Raw genomic sequence first — 24291 nt, 5'->3', positions numbered from 1 at the left:
TGAAATAATAAAGATACTCTGTTTACTCTTAATGCACTAGCACCATAGAGACAAAATAAGACATGGGTTAATACTATTATTTCTTTAACTTTTAAAAGAATGTTTGCTTCATTAAAGAAAAATTATATTTAATATCATGATTTTGTTATGGAGAATTTATTAGTAGAAATTATATTTACAGTTTGCAGGAGTACATGCTGAAATGGGCTCTCTATAATGAGTCAGTAAACGAAGTCCCATCTTTTTACATTGTAGGAATTTGGACCTTAGATTTCTCAAGTAGGAATGTTTGAACTGGAGAAAGACCAAGGGAGTTAAAGGATTTAATCACCAAGCAGAATTACAGAGCTCTTAGCTCTCCATTCTAGACTGAAAACAGCATACCATTTAAGATCTTTAGTAATATAGAATGATTATTTTAAGAGGATAATCAAGAGGAAGCATTTGTTATACAAAACCATTCTTTACAAAGAATTTATTATGACAAACCATAGTCCTAACAGGATATTTGCAAACAAGTTTGTTATATAGAATCCTTGTTCATAATAGTTTGATAATGGGATTTTAACCTGAGACTATAATGAAATTCTGAAGCATTAAAGGCCAGATGAAACCTAGAAGCAGTTATTAATTTATAAGAAAGAACAAGAAGCTTTGATGAAGGTTGAAAAGGCTGTAAAATCTAATCAGCTTAATAATATAGGAAATTATTTACTCCCCCCCCAAACACAGGCAATTAAAATTTTTAAAATTGTAAGTTGTGGTAATAGAATTTTTATTTTAAAACATCATTCAGCAATTTAAAAGATTTCTACTGGTTTAAGCATATGTATCCCTAGTTCATCTTATTGCCTAAAGTTCAGTTGTAGAATTAGCAGTATATTGAGTGGGAAACCTTGCCTAATTAATCCCACAGACTGTGATCCCTCCTTTTTATTCTGCATTCCCTCAGTACTAATGTATTATTTGTACTTATTTTTCAATTTCTATTTGTTGGTATGTTGCTTAATTAAATATTTTCAGTGAGCAGTATTTTCAAAGAATATTCTTTGAGATGCTAGTCCCATGAGACACTCTAAATAAAAAGTTGGTGGGGGGGGATGTGCAGTGTGGTTAGATATGCTGGAGGAAAACTACATCCTTAATCATATACTCCTAGAAATTTTCAAAGTACATTAGAATATTAAAGACTTTATAAAATTGTGCACTACAGCAATCTGATTGTTTTCTCGGGCTTCCCAAATTAATTAGACCACGAAACCCTTTTATATTTTTGTTTTATGTTAACACACAGTGTTGTATTGGTTTCAGGATAATGATTCAGTGATTCTATACATTCCTCAGTGCTCATCAGGAATCCCCTTTAACTACTTCAGGGGATCCTCACCTACCTCCCTCTGGCAACCATCAATTTGTTCTCTGTATTTAAGTCTTTTTGTTTGTTTGCTTGTTTTTTTGTTCTCTTTTTTTCTTTGTTCATTTGTTTCTTAAATTCCACATATGAGTGAAATCGTGTGGTATTTGTCTTTCTGTCACTGACTTATTTCATCTAGCGTTACACTGTAGGTCCATCCATATTGTTGCAAATGCCAAAATCTCATTCTTTTTTATAGCTGAATAATATTCCATTGTGCATATACACTGCATCTTCTTTATCCATCTATCAGTGGATGCTTGGGCTACTTCCATGATTTGGCTATTGTAAATAATGCTGCAGTAAACATAGGGGTGCATATATCTTTTCAAATTAGTGTTTTTGTATTCCTTGGGTAAATACCTAGTAGCAGAATTACAGGATCACATTTTTAATTTTTCGAGGAACCTCCATATTGTTTTCTATAGTGGCTGTACCAATTTACATTCCCACCAACAGTGCATGAGGGTTCCTTTTTCTCCACATCCTTACCAACACTTGTTATTTCTTGTATTTTTTATTTTAGCCATTTTGATAAGTGGAAGGTGATACCTCATTGTAGTTTTGATTTGATCAGTGATGTTGATCATCTTTTCGTGTGCTCTGTTGGGCGTCTGTATGTCTTCTTTGGAAAAATGTCTATTCAGGTCCTCTGCCCATTTTCTAATTGGATTACTCGTGGGTTTTGGCATTGAGTTGTATAAGTTTTTTAATATATTTTGGATAGTAACCCCTTATTAGATACATCATTTGCAAATATCATCTCCCATTCAATAGGTTGCCTTCTTATTTTTGTTGATTGCTTCCTTCACTGTGCAAAAGCTTTTTATTTTGGTATAGACCCAAAGTTTAATTTTGCTTGTTTCCCCTCCCTGAAGAGACATGTCTTAAAAAACGTTTCTATAGCCAATATCAAAGAAATGAATACCTGTTTTCTTCTAGGAGTTTTATGGTTTCAGGTCTCACATTTAGGTCTTTCATCCATTTTGAATTTATTTTTATGTATGGTGCAAGAAAGTGGTCCATTTTCATTCTTTTGTATGTAGCTGTCCGTTTTTCCTAGCACCATTTGTTGAAGAGACTGTCTTTTACCCATTGCATATTCTTGCTTTCTTTGTTATAGATTAATTGACCATATAAGGTTTTATTTCTGGGCTCTCTGTTCAGTTCTTTTGATCTATATGTCTGTTTTTTTGTGCCAGTGCTGTACTGTTTTGATTACTACAACTTTATAATGTATTTTGAAATCTAGGGTTCTGATACATCCAGCTTTGTTCTTCTATCTCAAGATTGCTTTGGCTCTTTGGGGTCTTGTGTGGTTCCATACAAGTTTTAGTATTATTTGTTCTAGTTCCATGAAAAATGTTAGTGTTTTGATAGGGATTATGTTAAATCTGTAGATTGCTTTGGGTAGTGTGGATATTTTAACAATATTGATTTTCTAATCCATGAGCGTGGAATATCTTTCCATTTGTTTGTGTCATCTGAGTTTCTTTCATCAGTGTTTTACAGATTTTGGAGTGGAGGTCTTTCACCTACTTGGTTAAATTTATTTCTAGATACTTTATTATTTTTGGTGCAGTTGTAAATTGGATTGTTTTCTTAAATTATCTTTCTGCTACTTCATTATTAGCGTATAAAAATGTAACAGTTTTCTGTATATTAATTGTGTATCCTGAGACCTTACTGAATTCATTTATCAGTTCTAGTAGGGTTTTTTTTTTTGTTTTTGTTTTGTTTTGTTGTTTTTTGGTGGATTCTCCAACATAAAACCATTTTAAAACAGTACATTTCTGGGGCACCTGGGTGGCACAGTTGGTTAAGCATCCGACTCTTGGTTTTGGTTCAGATCGTGATCTCAGGGTCATGAGATTGGCCTGGTGTGAGGCTCTACACTCAGCGTGGAGTCTGCTTGGGATTCTCTCTCCCTCTTCCTTTGCCCCTACCCCACCCGTGTGTGTGCTCTCTTGCTCTCTCTCTTTCTTTCAAATAAATAAGTAAATCTTTAAACCATAATACATTTCTGGAAGTTACTTTGTTCTCTACATTTCACTGACACTGCCTTGGTCCAGGCCCCCCAGCGTATCTTGCTGGGACTACTGTAGCGGCTTCCTGTATGGCCTTTATGCCTTATGGAACTTTCAGTGTAAAAAGTGTGGTTGGTTCCCTATCGACTTTGACTGAAGTCTAAATTCTTTAGCCTCTTTGCAGCTCATCTCAATTTTTAGCAGCCCTGGATATATATAACCTGTTCAGAATTCCACTTTCCTTTTGTTCCAATTTCCCTGGAATTTCTCTTCTATTTCTGCCTTCCCTTTTCATCTGAGAAATTCCTACTTGTCAAAGAGTTTGTTCAAATCTTGGTTTCTCCATCAAGTTTCCCTTGGTTCCTTAGGCTGATCCTTTTACCATGTTCCCTCTCTTTATACTTCCTCATAGAACTTGTCCCATTTTTATTGTCTACCTTGTTTTAGGCTGTGCTCCCCACATAATGGATGTGAGCTCTGAGTAGCTTTGAATTCTCATGCCTAGTAGTGTCTGGCACTTGGACAATAAATGCTTGTTAAAAAAATTAATGGCAAAAATAAGTAAGGTTTCCTTAGAATTCCTATAAATGTCTTATATTTTAAAAGAAGCTTAACTGTAAATTGTATGTAATTACACTAATTTTGGAAACTTAGAATTTTTTAATAAGATTTATTTGTTAGAGAATGAGCACACGAGCAGGGGAAGGAGTAGAAGGAGGAGAGAATCTGGGACCCCTGGGTGGCACAGTTGGTTAAGCAACCAACTCTTGGTTTTGGCTCAGGTCATGATATCAGGGTGTTGACATCAAGCCCCTCTTAGGACTCCATGCTCAGCACGGAATCTGCTAAAGTTTCTCTCACTCTCTCACTCTCTCTCTCTCTCTCTCTCACTCTCTCCCTCTCTCCCTCTCCCCCTTCCTGTGCTTGCTCATGCTCGCTCTCTCTAAAATAAATAAATAAATCTTAAAAAAAGGGGGGGGGGAGGAGGAGGAGAGAATCTCTAGCAACTCCCCGCTGATCACAGAGCCTCATGCAGGGCTCAGTCCCATGACCCCAAGATCATGACCTGAGACAAAATCAACAGTCGGATGCTTAATGGACTGAACCACCCAGGTGCCCCGGAGACTTAGAATTCTTTAAACTTTAGCTAAATAATTAAGTAAGTGTAAGACTTGAATACTACTGAAACTGAAAAATAATACTCTTTTTTCAATGTGAAGTTTAATTTGCTTTATTAAACAAATTTACAGTTGTTACTTGGGACTATGTAAATATGTTGGCCATATAATCTAAGGAAAGGTAAGTTTACCTCAATTTAAAAAAATTGGGTTCAGATCTATACTGTTATATGTACATGAGTGTATCCATTTCCTAGGGCTGCCAGAGCAAAGCACCACAGACTGCGTGGCTTAAAAACAATAGCACAGCTCTGGAGACTAGAAGTCCAAAATTAGGGTGTCAGCAGAACCATACTCCCTCTCAAGACTTTAGAGCAGAATCCTACCTCTTAGCTTCTGGTGGATCCTAGCAATCCTTGGTGGCTCTTGGCTTGTCAGTGCCATCACTTCATTCCTTGCCTCCATCTTCAAGTGGCTTTCCTCACATCTTCACATTCTTCTCTTACCTCTGCATCCAAGTCTTCTCTTTCTCTTTTTTTTTTTTTTGTTACATAAATTAACCCATTTACTATAGGCTAGCAATGTTTCAAGTGGTGGCGCTTCTACTGGTCTTTCAACTCCTTCAGTCTTCTGTGGCTGACTTACTGTGATGGCAGAAGTGGTGTTGTAGGTCCAGGCGCCACCAGCGATGGTTTTCATGCAGGAACCACAATGCCAGATCCCCACAGCTCATCTTTTCATCTTGGTTTTGCCACAGAAGGAGCAAGTGTACTTGGCGTGCTGGCTTATTTCAATCTTCTTCACCATTTTCCTGAGGGAGGCACCATAATGGGTCCCGTATTTACCCATGATTCCGACCTTCTTGGTGTGTTTAGCCATGTCACCGCAAACTAGGTCTGGGCTAAAAAGACTTTATTTATATATTTGACAGAGAGACACACACAGCAAGAGAGGGAACACAAGCAGGGGGAGTGGGAGAGGGAGCAGCAGGCTTCCAGCTGAGCAGGGAGCCTGATGTGGGGCTCGATCCCAAGACCCTGGGATCGTGACCTGAGCCGAAGGCAGATGCCTAACGACTGAGCCACCCAAGCACCCTACCCTGTCCTCTGTCTTACAAAGGTGCTAAGTCAACGGGTGTAGGGCCCACCCTAATCCAATATGACCTCATCTCAACTTGATTATATCTGCAAAGACCTAATTTTCAAATAAGATAACATTTGCAGGTACCAGAGGTTAGGACTTGAACACAGTTCAACCCATTACAATTAGTTTTTTTAAATTATTTTTTATTTTATTTTATTTTATTTTTTTAAGATTTTACTTATTTGAGAGAAAGAATGAGAGAGAGCATGAGAGGGGGGAGGGTCAGAGGGAGAAATAGACTCCCCGCTGAACAGGGAGCCCGATGTGGGACTCGATCCCAGGACTCCAGGATCATGACCTGGGCCAAAGGCAGTTGCTCAACCAACTGAGCCATCCAGGCGCCCTACAATTAGTTTTTGGTATGCTATAGAATTATATTCATTTTTGGTTTTCTGATTTCCAGTATATAATGACTTTCTTAAACCCATATAGTTTTATATTAAGCCAATTTAAGTATCATTTCATTCTGATCTTAGATTTTAAAATTTCATTTTAGTCATAAAAATCTAGTGAAAAGCCAACAGACTTTTGGCAGGATGGACTATAGGCAGGTAAAAACAGACACGAATACAAAATTACTAATTTAATCATCTGAATAAGACTAAATGTATATAATTGGGTTTGGGGTTATCATGTATGCTTTGTCTTAAATGAAAAAATAGAATATTTAACACTTAAAATCTATACCTTTCTTAGGTTTTATTGGTATTAAAAAGTACAAGATTAGCAAAATAATTGAGAGAAAACATGTCCGAGTTTAATTTTAACACATCATAACAACCATGTGTTTTTAAGTAAGATTAAATTGAGGACCAACAGAATAGTAAGTATTGTAGTTGATGTTATTTCATTATAACATTGCAGTATTTATCTTGATCACAAGCTTTATTTTAGAAAATAAGAACACTAACAACTTTAATTTGAAGACTCAGATGGTTAGACTCTTGCTATATGTTAAAATTTAACATTTGGTTGCCTGGCTGGCTCATCTGGTAGAGTATGTGACTCTTGATTTTGGGATTGTAAATTTGAGCCCGATGTTGGGTGTAGAAATTAAAATAAAATATTTAAAAACAAATTAAAAAAACAAAATTTAACAGTAAATTTTCTAATATTCCTAGATTTTTTGCATAGTAGACTGATTTGAAGATTGGCCCTTTTTCCCCTTAAGATCGCAAATACTACAAAAATTGTAGCTGCAAATGTTTAAGTACAGGAATTGTGGAAAAGGATTATAGATAAAAACTTAGAACTGAATGGTACAATGAGTGGAAAATTTAGGATAAAAAATTGAGAAATGTTAAAATTAAGAGATTTTTATCCTCCCAAAATAGTCTTTAAAAAAAAAAAATGCTAAACAAGGGGCACCTGGGTGGCTCAGATTGTTAAGTTTCTGCCTTCGGCTCAGGTCATGATTCCAGGGTCCTGGGATCAAGCCCCACATTGGGCTCCCTGCTCAGTGGGGAGCCTGCTTCTCCCTCTCCCTCTTTCCCACCCCCCCCCATCGTGTGCACACGTTCTCTCTCTCAAAATAAATAAAATCTTTAAAAAAAAAAAGAAATCTGCACTACAAACATCTTGTATACATTTGTTAATGGCTTTGGTTTGCTGTTTTTCCAGTTTGGGAGCTGAACAATATCAAACATCTACTCTAGATCATTTTTATCTATTTTTTTTTTCATGTTTTGTGTCTGGTTTAACTGCTATATGCTTCAGACCATTTTTTTTTTTCTGCCCATGAGCTGATGACTTAATACCAGCAATAAGAGAAGATTTAGGAAACCTAACTTCTGTCATAAAAATAAGTCCAACAGAGCTCTGTCTAGCTTCCATTCTCTTGAACTAGATTTCTGAATTTAGAAATTCTTATCCAGAAACCATGGACTCAAAGCAGTGAGCTAAATGGTATTATATCTGACTGCAGATGTTAAATGTCTGAAGTTAAGAATAGGATAGTGTAATTCAGTAACCATTGTAATAATAAAGCTGACTATTGTGTTACTCTAATTTAAAATTTTAAATCAACTAAACTGTGGGGTGCATTTATAATTTTGGTAATTTTTTCTCTGATAAAAACAGAGAGATGGTTTTAAAAGGTATTTTATTTTCATAAATGAGTGTCAACATCTAACACTTTTTAGGGTTGGTATTCCTGTTTAAGGTTTTAAACTTTCCACACTTCAGATTTTAACTTGCTTTTCCATTATGCTTGCATTTTCTGCCATTTTTATTTCATTTCCTCTCCTGGAACTCCAGTTACATGTATGTTGAACTACTTTGTGTTGTCCCACAGATCTATAAGACTGTTCATTTTTCTTAAATTTTATCCTTCCTTGTTCTTCAAATTAGTAATTTTTATTAATCTGTCAATAGAACTATTAGTTATTATCTTGCTTACTGTAGAATTTCCATTTGGATTTTGCTTTACATTCCACAGACTCCCTGTCTGTCCACTCAGTAAGACCATGTTTTCCTTTAATTCTTTGAACATGATCATAAAAGCTACTTTGAAGCCTTTCTTAAATTCAACATCTGGGCCCACTTGGAGTCATTTTCTATTAACTGACCTTTTTCCCCCTGAACATGGGTCACATTTTCCTGTTGTTTGCTCATTAACAATTCTGGATTCTATTGTGTTGAGGATTGTTGGGGTCCTTGTTTTTGGATTATTGGTTTTTTACTAGGCAGTTAACTTTCCTGAACTCAGCTGCAAATTTGTCTCTTCTATATTGTGAAGCAACCGATATCTCTGTTCACTTTCTAAGATTTCCATATGCTACTTTTTTAGCTGATTCTCTTGGGTCTCCCCTACACATGTATGATTTGGCAGTCAGACAAGTGTTTGGGCAGAGATTGTGTTCAGATTTGGGGGCACAGTCTGTGTGGTTCCTTTATGCCCAGAGATTTCCCCCTTAATTTCCAGCTACTCTGTCAGCTTTAAGCTTTACCCCCTGGCACCTGAAACCAGTAAGGCTTCAGCTTTCTGCTACCTGAGCTGTGTACATTTGGGGAATAAACTCAGTTCTTAAAAAGCCTCAGAACTCATCCATTAGAGTTCTGTCTTTCAAGAATAGATTCCTCTTTGGTCTCTGCCTGCTTTTTTGCCAGGCTTCCTGGGGGTCTTTCCAGGCATGTAAGGGTTTAGTAATCAGCCAGGTACTTGGAGAGAGTTTATTTTCAGATTTTGGGTTTCAGCCCATCTGCAGTTCATTCATTTCCAGATTTCCCCCTTAAATTTCCTCTTAAACTGTGCTCTTTGATCTCTAGCCCGTAGAGGCTCTTTTCCTCTCATTCTTCCCCACTGTATTGCCATGAGAGTTTGGGGAAAGCCTTAATCTCACAAGTGTATACACCTGCGAGTTGTAGCTTTTCAAGAGTAATTGCTGCTGCTGGCTTATGCTTTCTTTTAGATGTTTTCCAGTGCCTACAAATAGTTATTTTTACATTTTGTCCAGATTATGTAATTGTTATCTGTGGGAGGGCTCTCAAGACTTCTTCACTTCACTACCATTACTGGAAATTCTTGCATTTTTATAGCTTTCCTGCAGTATTTGTGATGGCTATGGTGTTTACAGCAGTAGGAGGGGAAACAGTGAAGGGCGAATATTTGCTAATTTCATTCCGAATGGAACTTGATGGGCTTTCCCCTGTTGATCTGCCCTTTTGAGTTTTTTTCCTCTCAGCTATTAATATTCTAAATAGTCTCTAAAAGTATACAAAGGACCCCACTTAATTATCTCAGTAAAACTTGTGACTCCTCAAAAAGCTTTGAGAATTTTGCTTTTATTTCCTAACAGTGAATTATAAGTCATGTTACAATTTACACTTTAAGATTTCATTTTTATATTGGCTAATTTAATACACTGGCTAATTTAAAGATTTTATTTATTTATTTGACAGAGAGAGACAGTGAGAGCAGGAACACAAGCAGGGGGAGTGGGAGAGGGAGAAGCAGGCTTCCCGCTGAGCAGGGAGCCCGATGTGGGACTCGATCCCAGGACCCTGGGATCATGACCTGAGCCGAAGGCAGACGCTTAACGACTGAGCCACCCAGGCACCAAATACACTGGCTAATTTAATAAAGATATTATATAAATTATAATTATGGAAGAACTATACTACTTATACTATAAATTTATACTGTTTATACTACAAATTTATACTGCTTATTCTATTTCCCTTGGGGGAAAATGAGGGTTTAGGCTGATTAAGTAAAAGAAGATCAAATTTTGTTAGTATCATTGACATCACTTACTGGTTGAAATTTTGTGTATTTTAAGAAAATCATCTGCATCTATGAAATCACTACTCATAAAATAACTTTTGAGGGGAAAGGAACTGATTATGAAATGTACTTTCTAACTTAAGGAGTAGTATGAGTAATTGAAGTCTGCAGACAATCTCTAAATCTCATTTTAGTTATGAATTTCATCTTTTTCACCCATACTTTTTAGTTGTGCTGCTACTATAAAAGAATAGTTGAGGGTTATGGCATTTCTTGTCCTCAGCCTTAATGGGATGTGTGAATTATGAGATAGCAGAGTCAGGAGCAGTTGGCTTAATTCGTTGGTTTCTGGAATAATTTGGATAATATTCTATACATTGGTTTACAGGACTAGTAGATTAAATTTACCATTTGACCATGTATTTTCCAGTTTGTAATCTGTTCTTAGCTTCTCATCAAAGAGTATACAGGTAACCATTCCACAGTCAGAATACAATCCCCATCTTTGCTTGTTTTCCCTTCTGTGATAAGCTTTTTATATATACACAATATTTAAGATAAAGACAAATCTTTATTTTATGTCCCAAACCTTAGACAATTATATATTTCTTGATTGTATATTTTATCATCCTGTGCATTGCAATTTACCTATTTGAATGGAATAGTTTTTATTTGGTGACTATTTTCTTAATAGGTATTTCAAAGTCATATCAGTTTTTTAGGTAGTGTATTGAAAAGGTTCTTGAACTGAGGTCCAGAAATCGTGGGTCACGCCTGCCTCCGCCATCAAGTACATGGCAGTTCTTTCATTTTATATAATCTCATGTTGGAAAAATTAATTTCTAGAAATAAAAACATGAATTCAAAGGTTTTGTGTTTTTTTAAACGAAAGGAAGCCATTCCTATGTGAATTAGTTGAACTCTTTGCCACTGCTTTGTTTCTGTAGCAACAATAAGCCACCCCTTTGAGGGTAGTTAGCTTCAGTTATTCTGTACCAATGCCCAGTTTAAATCAACCATGTTAAGCAAAAATGCTTATAAGAAAGGTCATTACATTGAAATTTATTTTAGATGTTTGAGTAATGCTATGAAGGTAAAAATTGCATTTAAAAATTGCTTCATTAGTAAAGTCTTATGGGTTTGACATAGACTTTGGGTTTGTGGTTTTAAAATATATTAACAGTATTTTTGAGATACTGGTATATTCTGTATATGAAATGCTATAGTTAAATAGTAGATAAATGACCCAGAAGCTTGAAATGTGTTTAGAATAGAAAATCCAATGCATGTCTAAATGGATTTGTTACTTTCATGCTCTTTTTATGTGTGCTAAAACTGTGTTTTTGTATGACTTTAGGTATGTTTGCCTGAATTAATAGTATAAAAAATAAAAAGGTAGAATATGAAGGACCCAATATTCTGCTACCTCTTTGTGCCAGCTCTTTAAGACTAAAAAATTATTTTGTATCCTATTGACTCGAATATTTGAGTGATTACATTGAAACAACTCAGTGCAATAGTTCTCTCTAGTGGTGCTTTTGTTACACCCCATACAACTTTGCCCTTTTTTTTTTTTTTTAAGATTTTATTTATTTATTCAACAGAGGGACAGCAAGAGAGGGAACACAAGCAGGGGGAGTGGGAGAGGGAGAAGCAGGCTTCCCGCTGAGCAGGGATCCAGATGCAGGGCTCCATCCCAGGACTCTGGGATCATGACCTGAGCCAAAGGCAGACGCTTAATGGCTGAGCCACCCAGGCACCCCTGATTTTGCCCTTTCTTAATGAACATTGCTTTCAGTGTGAGATTGCTGCCTTGGAAGCCAAACTCAGTAAGGTTAATGGTAACATTTAGTCCCCCAAAATTCTGCCATGTGAAAGGTAGTTTTAGAATGATAGGGATAGAGAGTATTTTGAGAGCATGCCCAAAGTCCAACCTTCAGCCTACTAGTAATACCCATTAAGTAAAAACCTAATAGCTTTCTTTTATGAACACTTCACCATTGACTTCCTTTAATCTAGCTGGCCATACTGAAGAGCAATACTATGAGTAAATGATATCTGAGTATTTTTTGATATATATAAAAGTTTTTTTATCCTTTGGGAAAAAAACATTTTTCCCCTTTTTTTGCTGGGGGATTATCATGAAACAACACAATTGAGATTAAAAAGTGCAGATTGTGCCTCTTGTTTAAAGTATGGTGAGGTTTTACTATAAGAAATTTGCATAATAAAACAGCATTAAATAGTCATCACAATATGGTATTTACTACTTCTGGAATACCTGAGCATTAAGATACTTTAAGTAAATTATTTTTATAGAATGGTTTAGGCTTTGAGTAAGAAATATGTTTACTTTTCACAAGTCATCAGTACGTGTATGTGTGTATAACTGATCTTTATCAGTTGAAACGGAAAGGAATGTATTGTTGATCTTTAAGGAATATCTCTTAAGAACATAAAATCCCTAAAGTAATAATGAATAATTTGCTCATTGAAAAGTAAACCTTTACAAATTACTTTGAATGTTTTATGGTTTTATTTCTCATGGGTTTTCCTTTATGATAGAGAGTAAGTGTTCTTAAATGTTGCATGAAAACTACTGATACATGTTATTTCTTAACTTTTTCTTTTTGGCAGCCAGAAACAGGTTGAGAAGTTGACTGAATTCTTGTCATTTGTTATAACTCATACCTCAGTTAATTGCTTGCTTGAATTATAGCCACCCGTTGTATTGACAATTTGTAGTTATTGATGACTCAATCCTTATTAAGTACAGACTTTCTGTCTAGCATATATAGTATATTTGCCACTGACAGAAAATATGCTTGAGTTTCACTAACATGTACACTTCTAGTTTTACTCAAAATCTTGACATGTGAATACTGACAAAGTTCATGATACTAATGTTAATTCTGTAGTAGAACTACGAAGAAAACATTAGACTTATACTGTATATCACCATTTACAAAGTACTTTGATTTTTAATAAGAACCCCATTCAGTAGGCAGGGCAGGCATTTTATAAGCCTCATTTGACAGCTGGGAAAAGTGAAACTCAGAAGTCAGATAATCTGTCCCATAGTCACACAGAAGTAGAAGCAAAATTTGGTCCTAGGTTTTGTGTCTTCAAGTTCCTCTCCACTATATTGCATCCTTCCCTGTGTATTTACCTTCCTAATCATCCTCTTGTTAACAATGGTAGTATTGGAATCAGAAACCTAAGACCAAGTTCCATGCTTGAGAAAAAAATCTCACCTGTGTGCTTCCTGCTGTGCAAAATCCTCTGCTGGTTAAGAAGATAATTTATGTCCCTCATTTCTTTTCAGTCATATGCATCTGAGAAACTGCACATTACTGCCTGTCACAAGGTGTGACATCTTTAACATCTTCTGCTTTTTTTTTTTTTTAATGTGGAAAACTTGGTTGCATGTTGATACAGAAAGTAATACATAAAGAAGAAAATGCTTTTTTAAAAGAATATATTTTATGACACATTTAAAAATTTTATTGTGGCAGAAAGAGTTGAATCACTGTTATTTTCATTCTTGAATAAAATGAGCTGCTTATTCTCTTTGTCCAAAACTGTCCTGCGGGTTCAGATTTCTCATTTTGACTTTGCAGCAGTTAGAAGAAAAGAGTGAAGATCAAGAAGACAAGGAATGTTTGAAACAAGCAATAACAGCTTTGCTTAATGTTCAGAGTGGTATGGAAAAAATATGTTCTAAAAGTCTTGCAAAACGAAGACTGAGGTGAATATTTTTACCTTTGTAATAATCCTCCCTTTTACCCTGAATATTCTGGTATAAATTCAGGGATCCCAGTTCCCTCCTCAAGTAAACAATGAAGAAAATAGTTTTAGTGACAAGCTTGGTCTTTCAGAGGAAGTGACATCAAAGCCAAGAGAATTTGTTATTGTTTGAAAAACCTTTCATATTTGTGCATTTTCCTTGCATACTCCCAGACAAGACCTCCTGAGAGTCAACTGGTAAGCTAAAGGAGAGACAGAGAAAAATGTCTTGAGTAGATTTATGTCAACATCATCGTTCTGTCAAAGTAAAATTCGTAGTGTCCTTTATTTTAGGGATTATGTAACTTGAGGTATTAATTCAGATAACATTGCTTCCACTTTCTTAATTATAATATGTGCATGTTTGTTAGCTTTAGGTCTTGTCCACTTAAACATTTCTAAATTTTTAAGTCTTTTAAACTTTTTTTCACTATATTGGCTACTTTTTAATATTTGTCATTCTAAATATTTAGTAGCCAAGGTAGAAATAATCATTCCATAGCTAAATTTATAGAGTAGAATTTTGTCAATAGTCATTGTTCTTTTTAGAGCACTAAAAAAAGTCTCTACTGTGTTGCTGTAGTTCCTAAAATGGTACAGTACTGTAACACTAATATATTTGGAGAATTAGTGAAAACCTTTTCAGTGCAACTTTTTAAAATGTACTTTTACATTGTCCTTTATTTACATGAATTCTAGATTGTCTTTCGTCTGTGCACTAATAATGTTTTTTTTACTTTATCCCAGTGAATCTGCATGTCGGTTTTATAGTCAGCAAATGAAGGGGAAACAACTAGCAATCAAGAAAATGAACGAGATTCAAAAGAATATTGATGGTTGGGAGGGAAAGGACATTGGACAGTGTTGCAATGAATTTATAATGGAAGGAACTCTTACACGTGTAGGAGCCAAACATGAGAGACACATATTTCTCTTTGATGGCTTAATGATTTGCTGTAAATCAAATCATGGGCAGCCAAGACTTCCTGGTGCTAGCAATGCAGAATATCGTCTTAAAGAAAAGTTTTTCATGCGAAAGGTACAAATTAATGACAAAGATGACACCAGTGAGTACAAGCATGCTTTTGAAATAATTTTAAAAGATGAAAATAGTGTTATATTTTCTGCCAAGTCAGCTGAAGAGAAAAACAACTGGATGGCAGCATTGATATCTTTACAGTACCGGAGTACACTGGAAAGGATGCTTGATGTGACGATGCTGCAGGAAGAGAAGGAGGAGCAGATGAGGCTCCCTAGTGCTGATGTTTATAGATTTGCAGAGCCTGACTCTGAAGAGAATATAATATTTGAAGAAAACATGCAGCCCAAGGCTGGAATTCCAATTATCAAAGCAGGAACTGTTATTAAACTTATAGAGAGGCTCACATACCATATGTATGCAGGTAAGAAATAAAGAGTTGCCTGTCACTTTTATTTTCCTGCTTCCAGCTACTTTTCTTTGCTGCACAGGTCATTGTGCCTAAAATAGAAAGCAAACTAACAACAAAAGATCCTCCGCATTATTCCGAGTTCATTTTCCTTTGCCTAAAAATACTGCCATTTATACTTTTTCTACCACAGTTACATATTACTTTTAACTTTACAACCAGAATTACAAATGAGAAAATAAAATCACTTGGCTGAATTTACCCAATTAGTGGCAGAAACAAAATTAAAAGTAGTGGTAAATCATCATTGTTTGGGTCTAACAACCTTTACCTCTTATTCTTTTTTTCTTTCTTCTCTTTTCATTACTGAGATTATAAAGTCAGTAAAAATTTTAGTATACGTTCATCACCAAAATTGTGCTGGTAGTACAAATATGCACAGCATTGTTTTTTCTTAATTCCTATTCCTAAAACTTAATTTAAGTTTAGCAATCCTGAAAGTCATTAAAGTTTTCAGTATTTGTTTGCATTTTACAACCAATGTCATTTAAAAAAAGTTTTACCTTAGCAGGGCAGTTTTTAGAGACAAACATACAGACTACTTAGGAAGATCAGTAGAGGCCGAATCAAATGTAATGTTTGAGAGTTAAGGAACAAACATAATGGTTCTTTTTTTAAAGTAATTTTATTTCTTCTAGTAAAGTAACCCATGATAATCCAGTGTTCCTCAACCTTCAACTTCCCTACACACTAGAAAGCTTGGAAATTGGACAATACTGTAGCATATGGTATAGTGGAAAGAGCACCAAATCTGGATTTACACCCCACTCTATCACAGTTCCTTAAGGTCCCAGAATCTCAGTTTCCATCTCAAAAATCAACAGTGCAACAGTAACCTTAGAATGTTATTGGAAAGAATAGATGAACTACAACATGCGAAAACTCTTTGTAAATCTAAATGTAAACTTACTTTCAAAGAATGTTTTTTATTACAAAGACATATAAACTCAAACATAATTCTTATAACATAAACGCTGTTCTTAAGTAGTTGAACGTGAAAGTTAACCTCCATCCCAAACTTCTTGCTTAAATATATTCCTATTTCTAGATGTGTGTTTCTGAAGGAGGTCGATTTTTTTGTTTGTTTTTTTCATTTTTTTAAAGTCCTCTAAATAGGTTCTCAGTTCTCTCTGGAAGCTGTTCTGGCGCCAGTTAAATTAAACTTTTAAAGATACCCATTAACTAATCCACTGTAAGAAAGATGAATAGCATTTGATAATGTTGATCTGTTCGATTTGTTAAATGTCCAGTCAGAACTACTTAAATGGCCTGGAAACTATCAGGTCCTCTTTGCAAAAAAGTAAAATCAAGTTAGAATATTTTTATCAGTGATATCAAAGCACCTTTATGAATATAATGTTTCATTATCCCCACATATCTCTGGAATAAATAAGCCAGGGTTTCGTTTTGTTTTTAATTTTTATTTGGCCTCTAATTGGTAGTTCTTTTGCTAGCCTTTTCCACAGTAAAATATTAGTGTTTTCCATAGGCTATTAAAAGCAGTTTGGGTTCTCTAAACAGATTCCATTTGGTAGTAGCAGGCAGTATCTGAAACATGTTGAAGATAGTGTAAGAAGACTAGTCTGGGATTCCAATTTTACTGTTGATTTTTCACCTAGAAACTTCTGCAGTCAGTGTATTCATTTTACTGACTCAAAAATGAAAAAACAAAGCACAGGAAAGTTAAATAAGCTGCCTAGGATTTTACATGAAAAAGAAATAGATTATTCTGGTATCTTTTTTACATATAAAACTTTTTGAGAGGTACAATTATCAGTAATTAATATGACCAACCTATTTTGTGATCGTCATCAACTTCTGTATACTCTTTAAGATCTAGAATACAACTACAAAAATGTTCATTAAATTCCTCGAATTTGTGGTTGCAAAATGCTTATTTCTTTGCTAGATTGCTCTTCTTTCTTAGCTCAGATTGCTCTTCTTGCCACATTATTCTGATTTTTAAGGGTCTTAGAAGATTCACTGATTTCTTTAGCGTAAGCATTCTAAACCGTTCATCCTTTTAAATTAAATACCTTTGTTTTGAGTTCTTAAGACTGTTTAGAGTAAAATTGATCCTTGGATTTTTATCTACATAAAACAAAAGTTTTACTGTTTTGTTTTTTTTTTTTCCTGTAGAGCAGTGTAAGTGGAAAGTGCTAAAGAAGACTCACTAGTGTTTACTATCACACATCAGTAGTATTGGACTTGGAAAGCATTTTCAGATTCCAAATTTTTTAATATAATTGTTTCTGTAAAACTTGATTGTTGATGATAAAGGTTTTTTTTTTAACTGCTTGCTGCATTTCACAGAACTAACTTATTAGTAAGCAGTTGCAGAACTACAATTAAATATTTTCTGGGAACTGTGCTTTTTATTTTTTCAATGAGGACACTTTAAAATAAAACTTGAACAAGCATAGCTGAGTTTTTCATGGAGTCTCTGGAGTTGTTCTCCTTAATGTACACGATGCTAGCCTAGTCTGTAGAATAGTACTTTTGCCATGATGTCTTACTAATTACTTTTGATAGTTGCTCTTATTTAGATTAACTTTTAGCTTTTGAATAGAATGGTATTTTAAATGGTTTTACTTCTAGTTAGTATAAAACACTGAAATTTCTAGATTTATAGGACTTTGCAAAGTTAAGGGTATTCACATTTAAATTGACAAGATTGTTTTACTTTTTTAAAAAATTTAAAGTTTTTCAAAAATTCCTTTCATTAATTTCTTAAGGAATAAAATGCCAGTTTTAGAAATGTTGTGGCCAAGTTTTTTTTTTACATTTTTCTTTTCTATCTTCTTTTGAAGCTTAATTGAATATTTTAACATAGGTCATTAAGGTATATTACTGATGTAACTGGAATACACAAGCAGCTTTCATGAGTTGTGGTTCACAATACCTACAAATTAGTATTAATTACTAGTTTATTTGGGCTCTTCTGTAAGGTCTGTCACTGAACGTGTTACTGGCAATATGGAATGTGTTTTTAATAGATCATCTATGAACTCGTAAAACATGAAAGCAATTATTTTTTAAGACCTCTTCCAGCTCAAATGTACTTTGAGTCCTTACTACAATAATAACAGATCAAGTTGCCATTTATTTTTAGAATTATTGGTTTGCTCTTTTTGCGGTAGTGGGGGAAGCGGTTCAGTTGGTTGATAGATACTTTTATTGGAGAACATTCATTGCAAAATGGGCTGAAATAAAGGCTAAAATTTAACTTGCACATTTTTATTATGTTGTACAGAATTATAATAAAAGACATTGGCTGTAATATATGAGAAAATTTAATATCCACTAAGCACCACTTACAGACATTTTTTTAGGTTATGGATTGTTCAGAAATTGTCATAAAAACAGAAGAAAAACTGGTTTAACCTTACTTAATTCAGACTTCACTGTGGCTTTAGCCAACTTGATCCCTCAAGTGTTTTTAACAATAATTTTGAAACAGAGCTATAGATTTGCAGCGTTAACCAACATTACCAATCCCTCAACTAATACACAAAAACCCAAGGCCCCTGAAAGTTATATGATTTTCCAGAAATCATACCAATTAATTGCAGAATGAGGACTAAAACTTAGGTTTCTTGATTCTTAATAGACTGTACTTTTCACCATGTTACAGTGCCTCATGTAAGGCAAATTTTTTTCATTATTAAAATATATTTTTTATTATGTGTATCAAATAATAAAAATAAAGAGAATTTCTTGGTTGGTTTGAATTGCCAGTAATATAAATGGCTTGTTCCTTATTGGGCAAACACAGGTTTACTATGAAGATTTAAGCAGAGTAATTTTTTTCTCTTACTGAAATAGGTAATAATAAACTTCCATTTTAATGCATAGATTTTAGTATACAGTTAGATATTGGGCATCATAATTTTAATTTTCAACAAAACCCAGTCTACTGGTGGTGTTTGTAAAGGAAAGCTTTCTGGGAGAAAAAGTTAAATTTAGGTAAATTAGAAAATGATTAACTGTCACTTAAAAAAAAAGATTGCAACAGGGTCTTATGTGGAATCTGATTTATAGCTTGTCTTTCAGATCCAGTATTTCTGGACATAGACTAATTTGCTAACTGCATCAGAACTTTGGCATCCATTTCAAATGCTGGAGAGGGGACAGTATCTAGTCAGGTCATTCTGAATCTGGCAAGAATATGAAGAGACTTTCCTTACCTACCTTAAGAGGACCACAAAGCAATATACAAAAAGAAGAAGAGATGAGAGTAGGAATTTTACTTCTGTTTCAGAGTTACAGGAAGGAAATAAAGTACAAATTAATTATTGAGACTTAAAAGATGAGTCAAGAAATATTTGGTAATGGTGTGTCTGGTTTGATAGTCTTATTTTAGAGAAATGAGGTGTCCTTGAGGCAGGGAAAATTCAGAGCTGATATTATATGCAAATACAAGCTTTTCATATTGAAGTGTGGGAAAAAGGTGTTTCCCATGTGTGGTGAACTCTTTTCTAGAAAATGGTATTGAAAAAAAATGTTAGCCGGTTGATAGTTTTCTTTTTATTGCTATTTTACGCCCTCAGAAAATCCTCAAAAACCTGCATTAGCTTTCTTTTGAGTGTGTGGCCTCTATAAATTCAGTTTGTGTGTCTTAACTTTTAAAAAAATCTTTTGAACAATTTTTGATCTATAGGGCAGTGCTCTTCTATTTTTAAACTCTCTGATAATTTTTTTTAAGTGTTGTGCGTCAGCATAGCGTCTGTTTCCTTTTTTAAGGAATTCAAGAGTGATTGTTTATAAATCCTTGTTGAGAAGCTTATTGTTTCTTGTGGCTTTTTAAATGGCTGTATTAAAGGGAGAATTATCACATGAACAGACATCCTGATTAACTGGTTCACTATGGGAGTGGGGGAGGGGCATTCTTGACATAAATAACTCCATGTAACAAATATTTCATGAATTTTCATTGACCTTGCCAAATAAAATGTCAAGTGTCAATCAAAATAGGTACCTAAGAAAAAAAGATTGAATTATCACCTCAAAGTTAGCATGCTGTCTTCTGAACATTAACCTAGATATATTTTGAGTTCCTAAGATTTGGAAGAATTGTGCAGAGAAGTATTATCAAAGAACAGTTGTCAAGTGAAGGAGACAACGCAGCAGAAAAAAGTCACTGCAGCTGCTGTTCGAAATAACCTGGAGCAGGGATTTGATGGGAGAGTTGGCAGCTATTTGTATGGAGGGAAGGGAGCAGAGCAGCTAGTGAGCTTGGTGGCAATCTTCGTGCAGGGATTTGAGAATCTGGTAGAAATAATAACGAAGAAAAACCACAGGGAAGCTTTTATCATTGCTCATATTGAAATTCCCGTGGGGTTATGTTCGAGAAAGAGGTTTGTGGAATTTACATCCACAAGCAAGTGATAAACAGAAAGAGAAGGAGACTCTCAAAATAGCCAATTTTCGTGTTCTCCACAAATATTCATGCTTCTGTTCTAAAACCAAAGCACCCTGACTTTTGTATTTTTACGTGTTTGCCTTCCATCTGTCTCTGAAACATCATTTTATGATACAGGTAGATAACTGCTGCCCCACAACCAGCAGAGCCAGGGTAACACTCAGCCTTTACCATTGCCTGAGAGATGTAAGTAGCTAGTGCTTTGTTTTCTCACAAAATTAGGTAATCTGTGCTTATTGGTGAGTATTTTCAAAATACTGAATTATCTTAGTCCTTAACATCATCCATAAGATAAAGGTTTCCAGGGGTTAGTGTGACATAGTACATGTGAGAATCACTGAAGGGGGGAAATTAATAGAGATAAAAATAGCTTCTGGAATATGTACACTTTTTTGTGTAAAATTTCAAATACAAATGTTATGGCCTCAAATACAGATGTTATGTTTTCATTCATTAGCGGTTTTGCACCACTTGAGACTAAAAGTGGAGTCTAAATCAATATAAGCCTGGGAATATATGCAGCCTGTAAGATATTTTCTGAAGGTCCTTACACTTTGGCCAAGTTTTCTTGGTTTATTTTTAGCTTCTGCTGGTTTTTTTTCCTTTTGTCAAGACTGCTCTTATTTCTAATCAAGCTAAAAACAACTTAAACTTGAATCACATTAGAATTTAGGACAACAGTGATGACTGTGGGAGTGTTTATTACACTGCCCGCTTCACAAACTCCTCTTCTGAATACAGTGTACAGGAAGGTACAGCTGCTACTTCCTAAAATCTGGAAGAAGGCTTGACAAGAATTACAGAATCATAATTAGACTGCCGATTTTTCAATGACTTTCTAGTGCCGGTAACCGTATTAGCAGTTTGCAGCTATGTTCGGAATTAATCATTTATTACAGTTTCTGTAATGATTACATAACTCATGGAATTGTTCTTTGTATTTATATGTCACAGCTGTGGAAACCTGAAGGGATCCTTTAATCCAGAGAGGTTATGTGATACAGTAGAAAAAAGCATAAAACTAGGAATCACACAGTCTAGCTTCTCGTTCCATCTCTGCCACTCTACTGTGTGACCTTGGATAAGTCTTAGCTCCCCCTCTCATGTAGAAAGGAAAAACATCCTCAGCACCACCCCCTTCACAGCAGTCATGTGGAATCAATTATGTGAGTGCCCTTTGAGAACGTGACATAACAGAGATCAGGAATTGATAGGATCCCCGTGTGACTGATGTGGCACCGAGGCATGCCATGACTTTCCCAGCATTGTCATCAGTTACTAAGGTGCCGAAGTGACCAGACGTTTTGGTTGAAGATGAAAAGACCATTTTGAAGTAGTTTGCCTTTAAAAATAGGCCGTTTTCTTAAAAAAAAAATTCACTTAAGAACTTGCTTTTATTCTGTTTTTCAATTTAAAAGTACCTTTGATATCCCACAACTTTTTAGCCTAACTTAGGTGGCATCTGAGGAGAAATGGATCTGAATATTGATTTTAGACTTTTAGACCGAAATAAACTTTTCCTTTGAAAAGAGGAGGGGCCAGTCTAAATTTAGAATACAGCTCAGGGATACTTGGAACCTTCTCTACTAAGGGCCTGGGCTCGCTCTCCCTCAGTGACAGCTCAGCATCTCTACAGTGACCACTGCTTTTGCTTCCTAGACATGATATTTTGAGTAGCCTCACCTTACAAATAGATTTGCAGAACAGGAAGTAGATTCTTGAAAGGGAAGATTGTGATGAAATCGATATAAATCTCTGTTTTTAAAATCTTGTACAGCCTTCTGTTCTAAAATCTTTTCTTCTGGATGAGACATTAGTCTTTAACGTTTGAGGAACTCTGTAACTGAAGACAAACAATAAGATACCAACAGAGAGGAAATTACTAAAGGATTGTATATATTTAAATTACTTTTATCAGTAACCCACTAGACTTGGAAAGTAAAAGGAGAAGAGGGGCATTTAAAACCAGTATATTTTTATTCTGTGAATTTTCTTTAACTTAAAAAAGCATTATAAATTCAAGGTTGTCTGATATTTAAGTCAATTCATTATCTTGATGACCACATAAACCAATAGATTAGAAATAGATTTTTATGATAAATCCATGCATTTGCTTTGGGGGAGGTTGTTTAATATATTATCATTTTATGTTAAGGCTAAATTTAGCATGGTTCTTAATCAGACAGAATCAGCCTAAGTAGAAATTTCCCAAACAAATTAACTGTGATTCTTGGTAAATCCTATGCTAATAAAAGACACTGTACTCACAAAGGATCCCCAGTGTGAAGCCTAACAAAAATAAAGGTACTTGCTACTCTCAACGAATTCATCATTAAATTAGAGCTTACCAGTCCATAATGTAAAATAGGAAAAGGATGCTCCCAATAAAAAAGTTAATGAATTCTCCCCTCCTTCTTTTTAATGACTTAGAACTAAATGTGGACCTTGGTGAAATTGGAGTCATAGAAGGGAGTGATTTTTTTTCCCCATTGTGGGAAGATGTCTCTTCCCCCTGTTTATGCAGAAGATGACAGCCCCACTCTCCTGTGCTGATGACAGCAGCCTTTCTCCACAACTTGGGGGAAAAGTGTCAAGGAGAGACTGGAGTAGGCCAGGCCTGGGGAAGTGATCACATTCGGGCAGCCTCCTGGTCTACTTCAGGGAGCTGTGAATGAAAAGTAGGTCCTCTCATGGAAGGGGTCGGAGACTGAACTCTTAGTGTGACTACTTGAAATAAAAGGAATTAAGTTGTGAATAGAACCAAATCCGCATTCTCACACATTTAGTAGTTTTAATAACTTACAGGTATTTGTAAGCTTCTTTTAGCAGTTTTAAGACTTCTGGCGAATAAAATCATAGAGAAACTGTATTTAGCTTAATCTACAGAGTTATAAGATCCAATTTCTAGTTGTATGCTCTCTTAACGTGATTTAAAGGAATCTAGGTAACATCCTAGATAAACTAGTCTGGATGTTAGAAAAAGTAATGGGGGTTATTGCTGTGGCCTTTTTCTTCACGAGGGAGATAGAAACCAACTGGAGATGTTTTGAGATCCAGGTAGCAGGTGGGAGCTTGTTTCCATGCTCTTTGCCTTTCTTCCCTGTGCATTCCTGTGGCCGATGAGGACTTTAGTAAGTTCAGCTAGTCAGAGTGCACAGAGGTCAAGAAATAAGTGATACAGAATCTTGGTAACAATGGTTTTGCCACTAATTTAGGAAGCACTCAAGCTAGCAGTTTGTTTTAAAATCCAAAGCATTCTATGTGGTCAATACATTTTGGGAATTTTAAAATTGACTGTTTCATCTCTTTTGAAAATGTTAGTAGCTTTAATCATGCTGAATCAAAGATTTTAATAAGATAATTTTCCTTTTTCTTCTTAGATCCCAATTTTGTTCGGACATTTCTTACAACATACAGATCCTTTTGTAAACCTCAAGAACTACTGAGTCTTATAATAGAAAGGTCTGTTAATGTAAAATGTTTAAATTTCTTTTTTTTTTTTTAAAGAGAATGAGCCAAGATCCTATATGTTTCTCAGAAATAAATTGTATGAGCTTTAAATTGTAGTTCATGAGTACCTTTTAAAGAAATAACATCTTTATAATAATCTTTTAGTTTTGATGATTAAAGTACAAAATAAGCATTCTTTTTTACACGGAAACCCAGTACTTGAAATTTCAAATTTATAGAATTAGTCAAGTTAAAGAA

The 24291-nt window shown here is 34.9% G+C and overlaps 2 protein-coding genes and 1 pseudogene across 11 annotated transcripts in view; 1 reads left to right on the top strand and 2 right to left on the bottom strand.

Annotated features, from left to right (window-relative positions):
- SOS1 (SOS Ras/Rac guanine nucleotide exchange factor 1) overlaps positions 1 to 24291 on the top strand; it is a 142487-nt gene that overhangs the window by 88536 nt on the left and 29660 nt on the right. For all 10 annotated transcript variants that reach the window (XR_003524509.1, XR_003524508.1, XR_003524507.1 and 7 more), the window contains exons 9-11: positions 13548 to 13675; positions 14461 to 15116; positions 23964 to 24045. Coding sequence is in view for 6 of the 10 variants with exons in the window: in XM_027620861.2 (XP_027476662.1) it covers positions 13548 to 13675; positions 14461 to 15116; positions 23964 to 24045 (866 nt within the window). In the remaining 4 variants the exon portion in view is untranslated. The remainder of the gene's footprint in view (positions 1 to 13547; positions 13676 to 14460; positions 15117 to 23963; positions 24046 to 24291) is intronic.
- Positions 5162 to 5438, bottom strand: LOC113937129 (annotated as a pseudogene).
- ARHGEF33 (Rho guanine nucleotide exchange factor 33) overlaps positions 21995 to 24291 on the bottom strand; it is a 115446-nt gene continuing 113149 nt past the window's right edge. The window contains exon 19 of the mRNA XM_027620869.1: positions 21995 to 22426. The gene's annotated coding sequence lies outside the window, so the exon portion shown is untranslated. The remainder of the gene's footprint in view (positions 22427 to 24291) is intronic.

The sequence above is a fragment of the Zalophus californianus genome, chromosome 8 (genome assembly GCF_009762305.2).
Source record: "Zalophus californianus isolate mZalCal1 chromosome 8, mZalCal1.pri.v2, whole genome shotgun sequence".
Taxonomy (NCBI): Eukaryota; Metazoa; Chordata; class Mammalia; order Carnivora; family Otariidae; genus Zalophus; species Zalophus californianus.
Note: the sequence above shows the minus strand (reverse complement) of the source record. Positions and strands in the feature narration are given on the sequence as shown.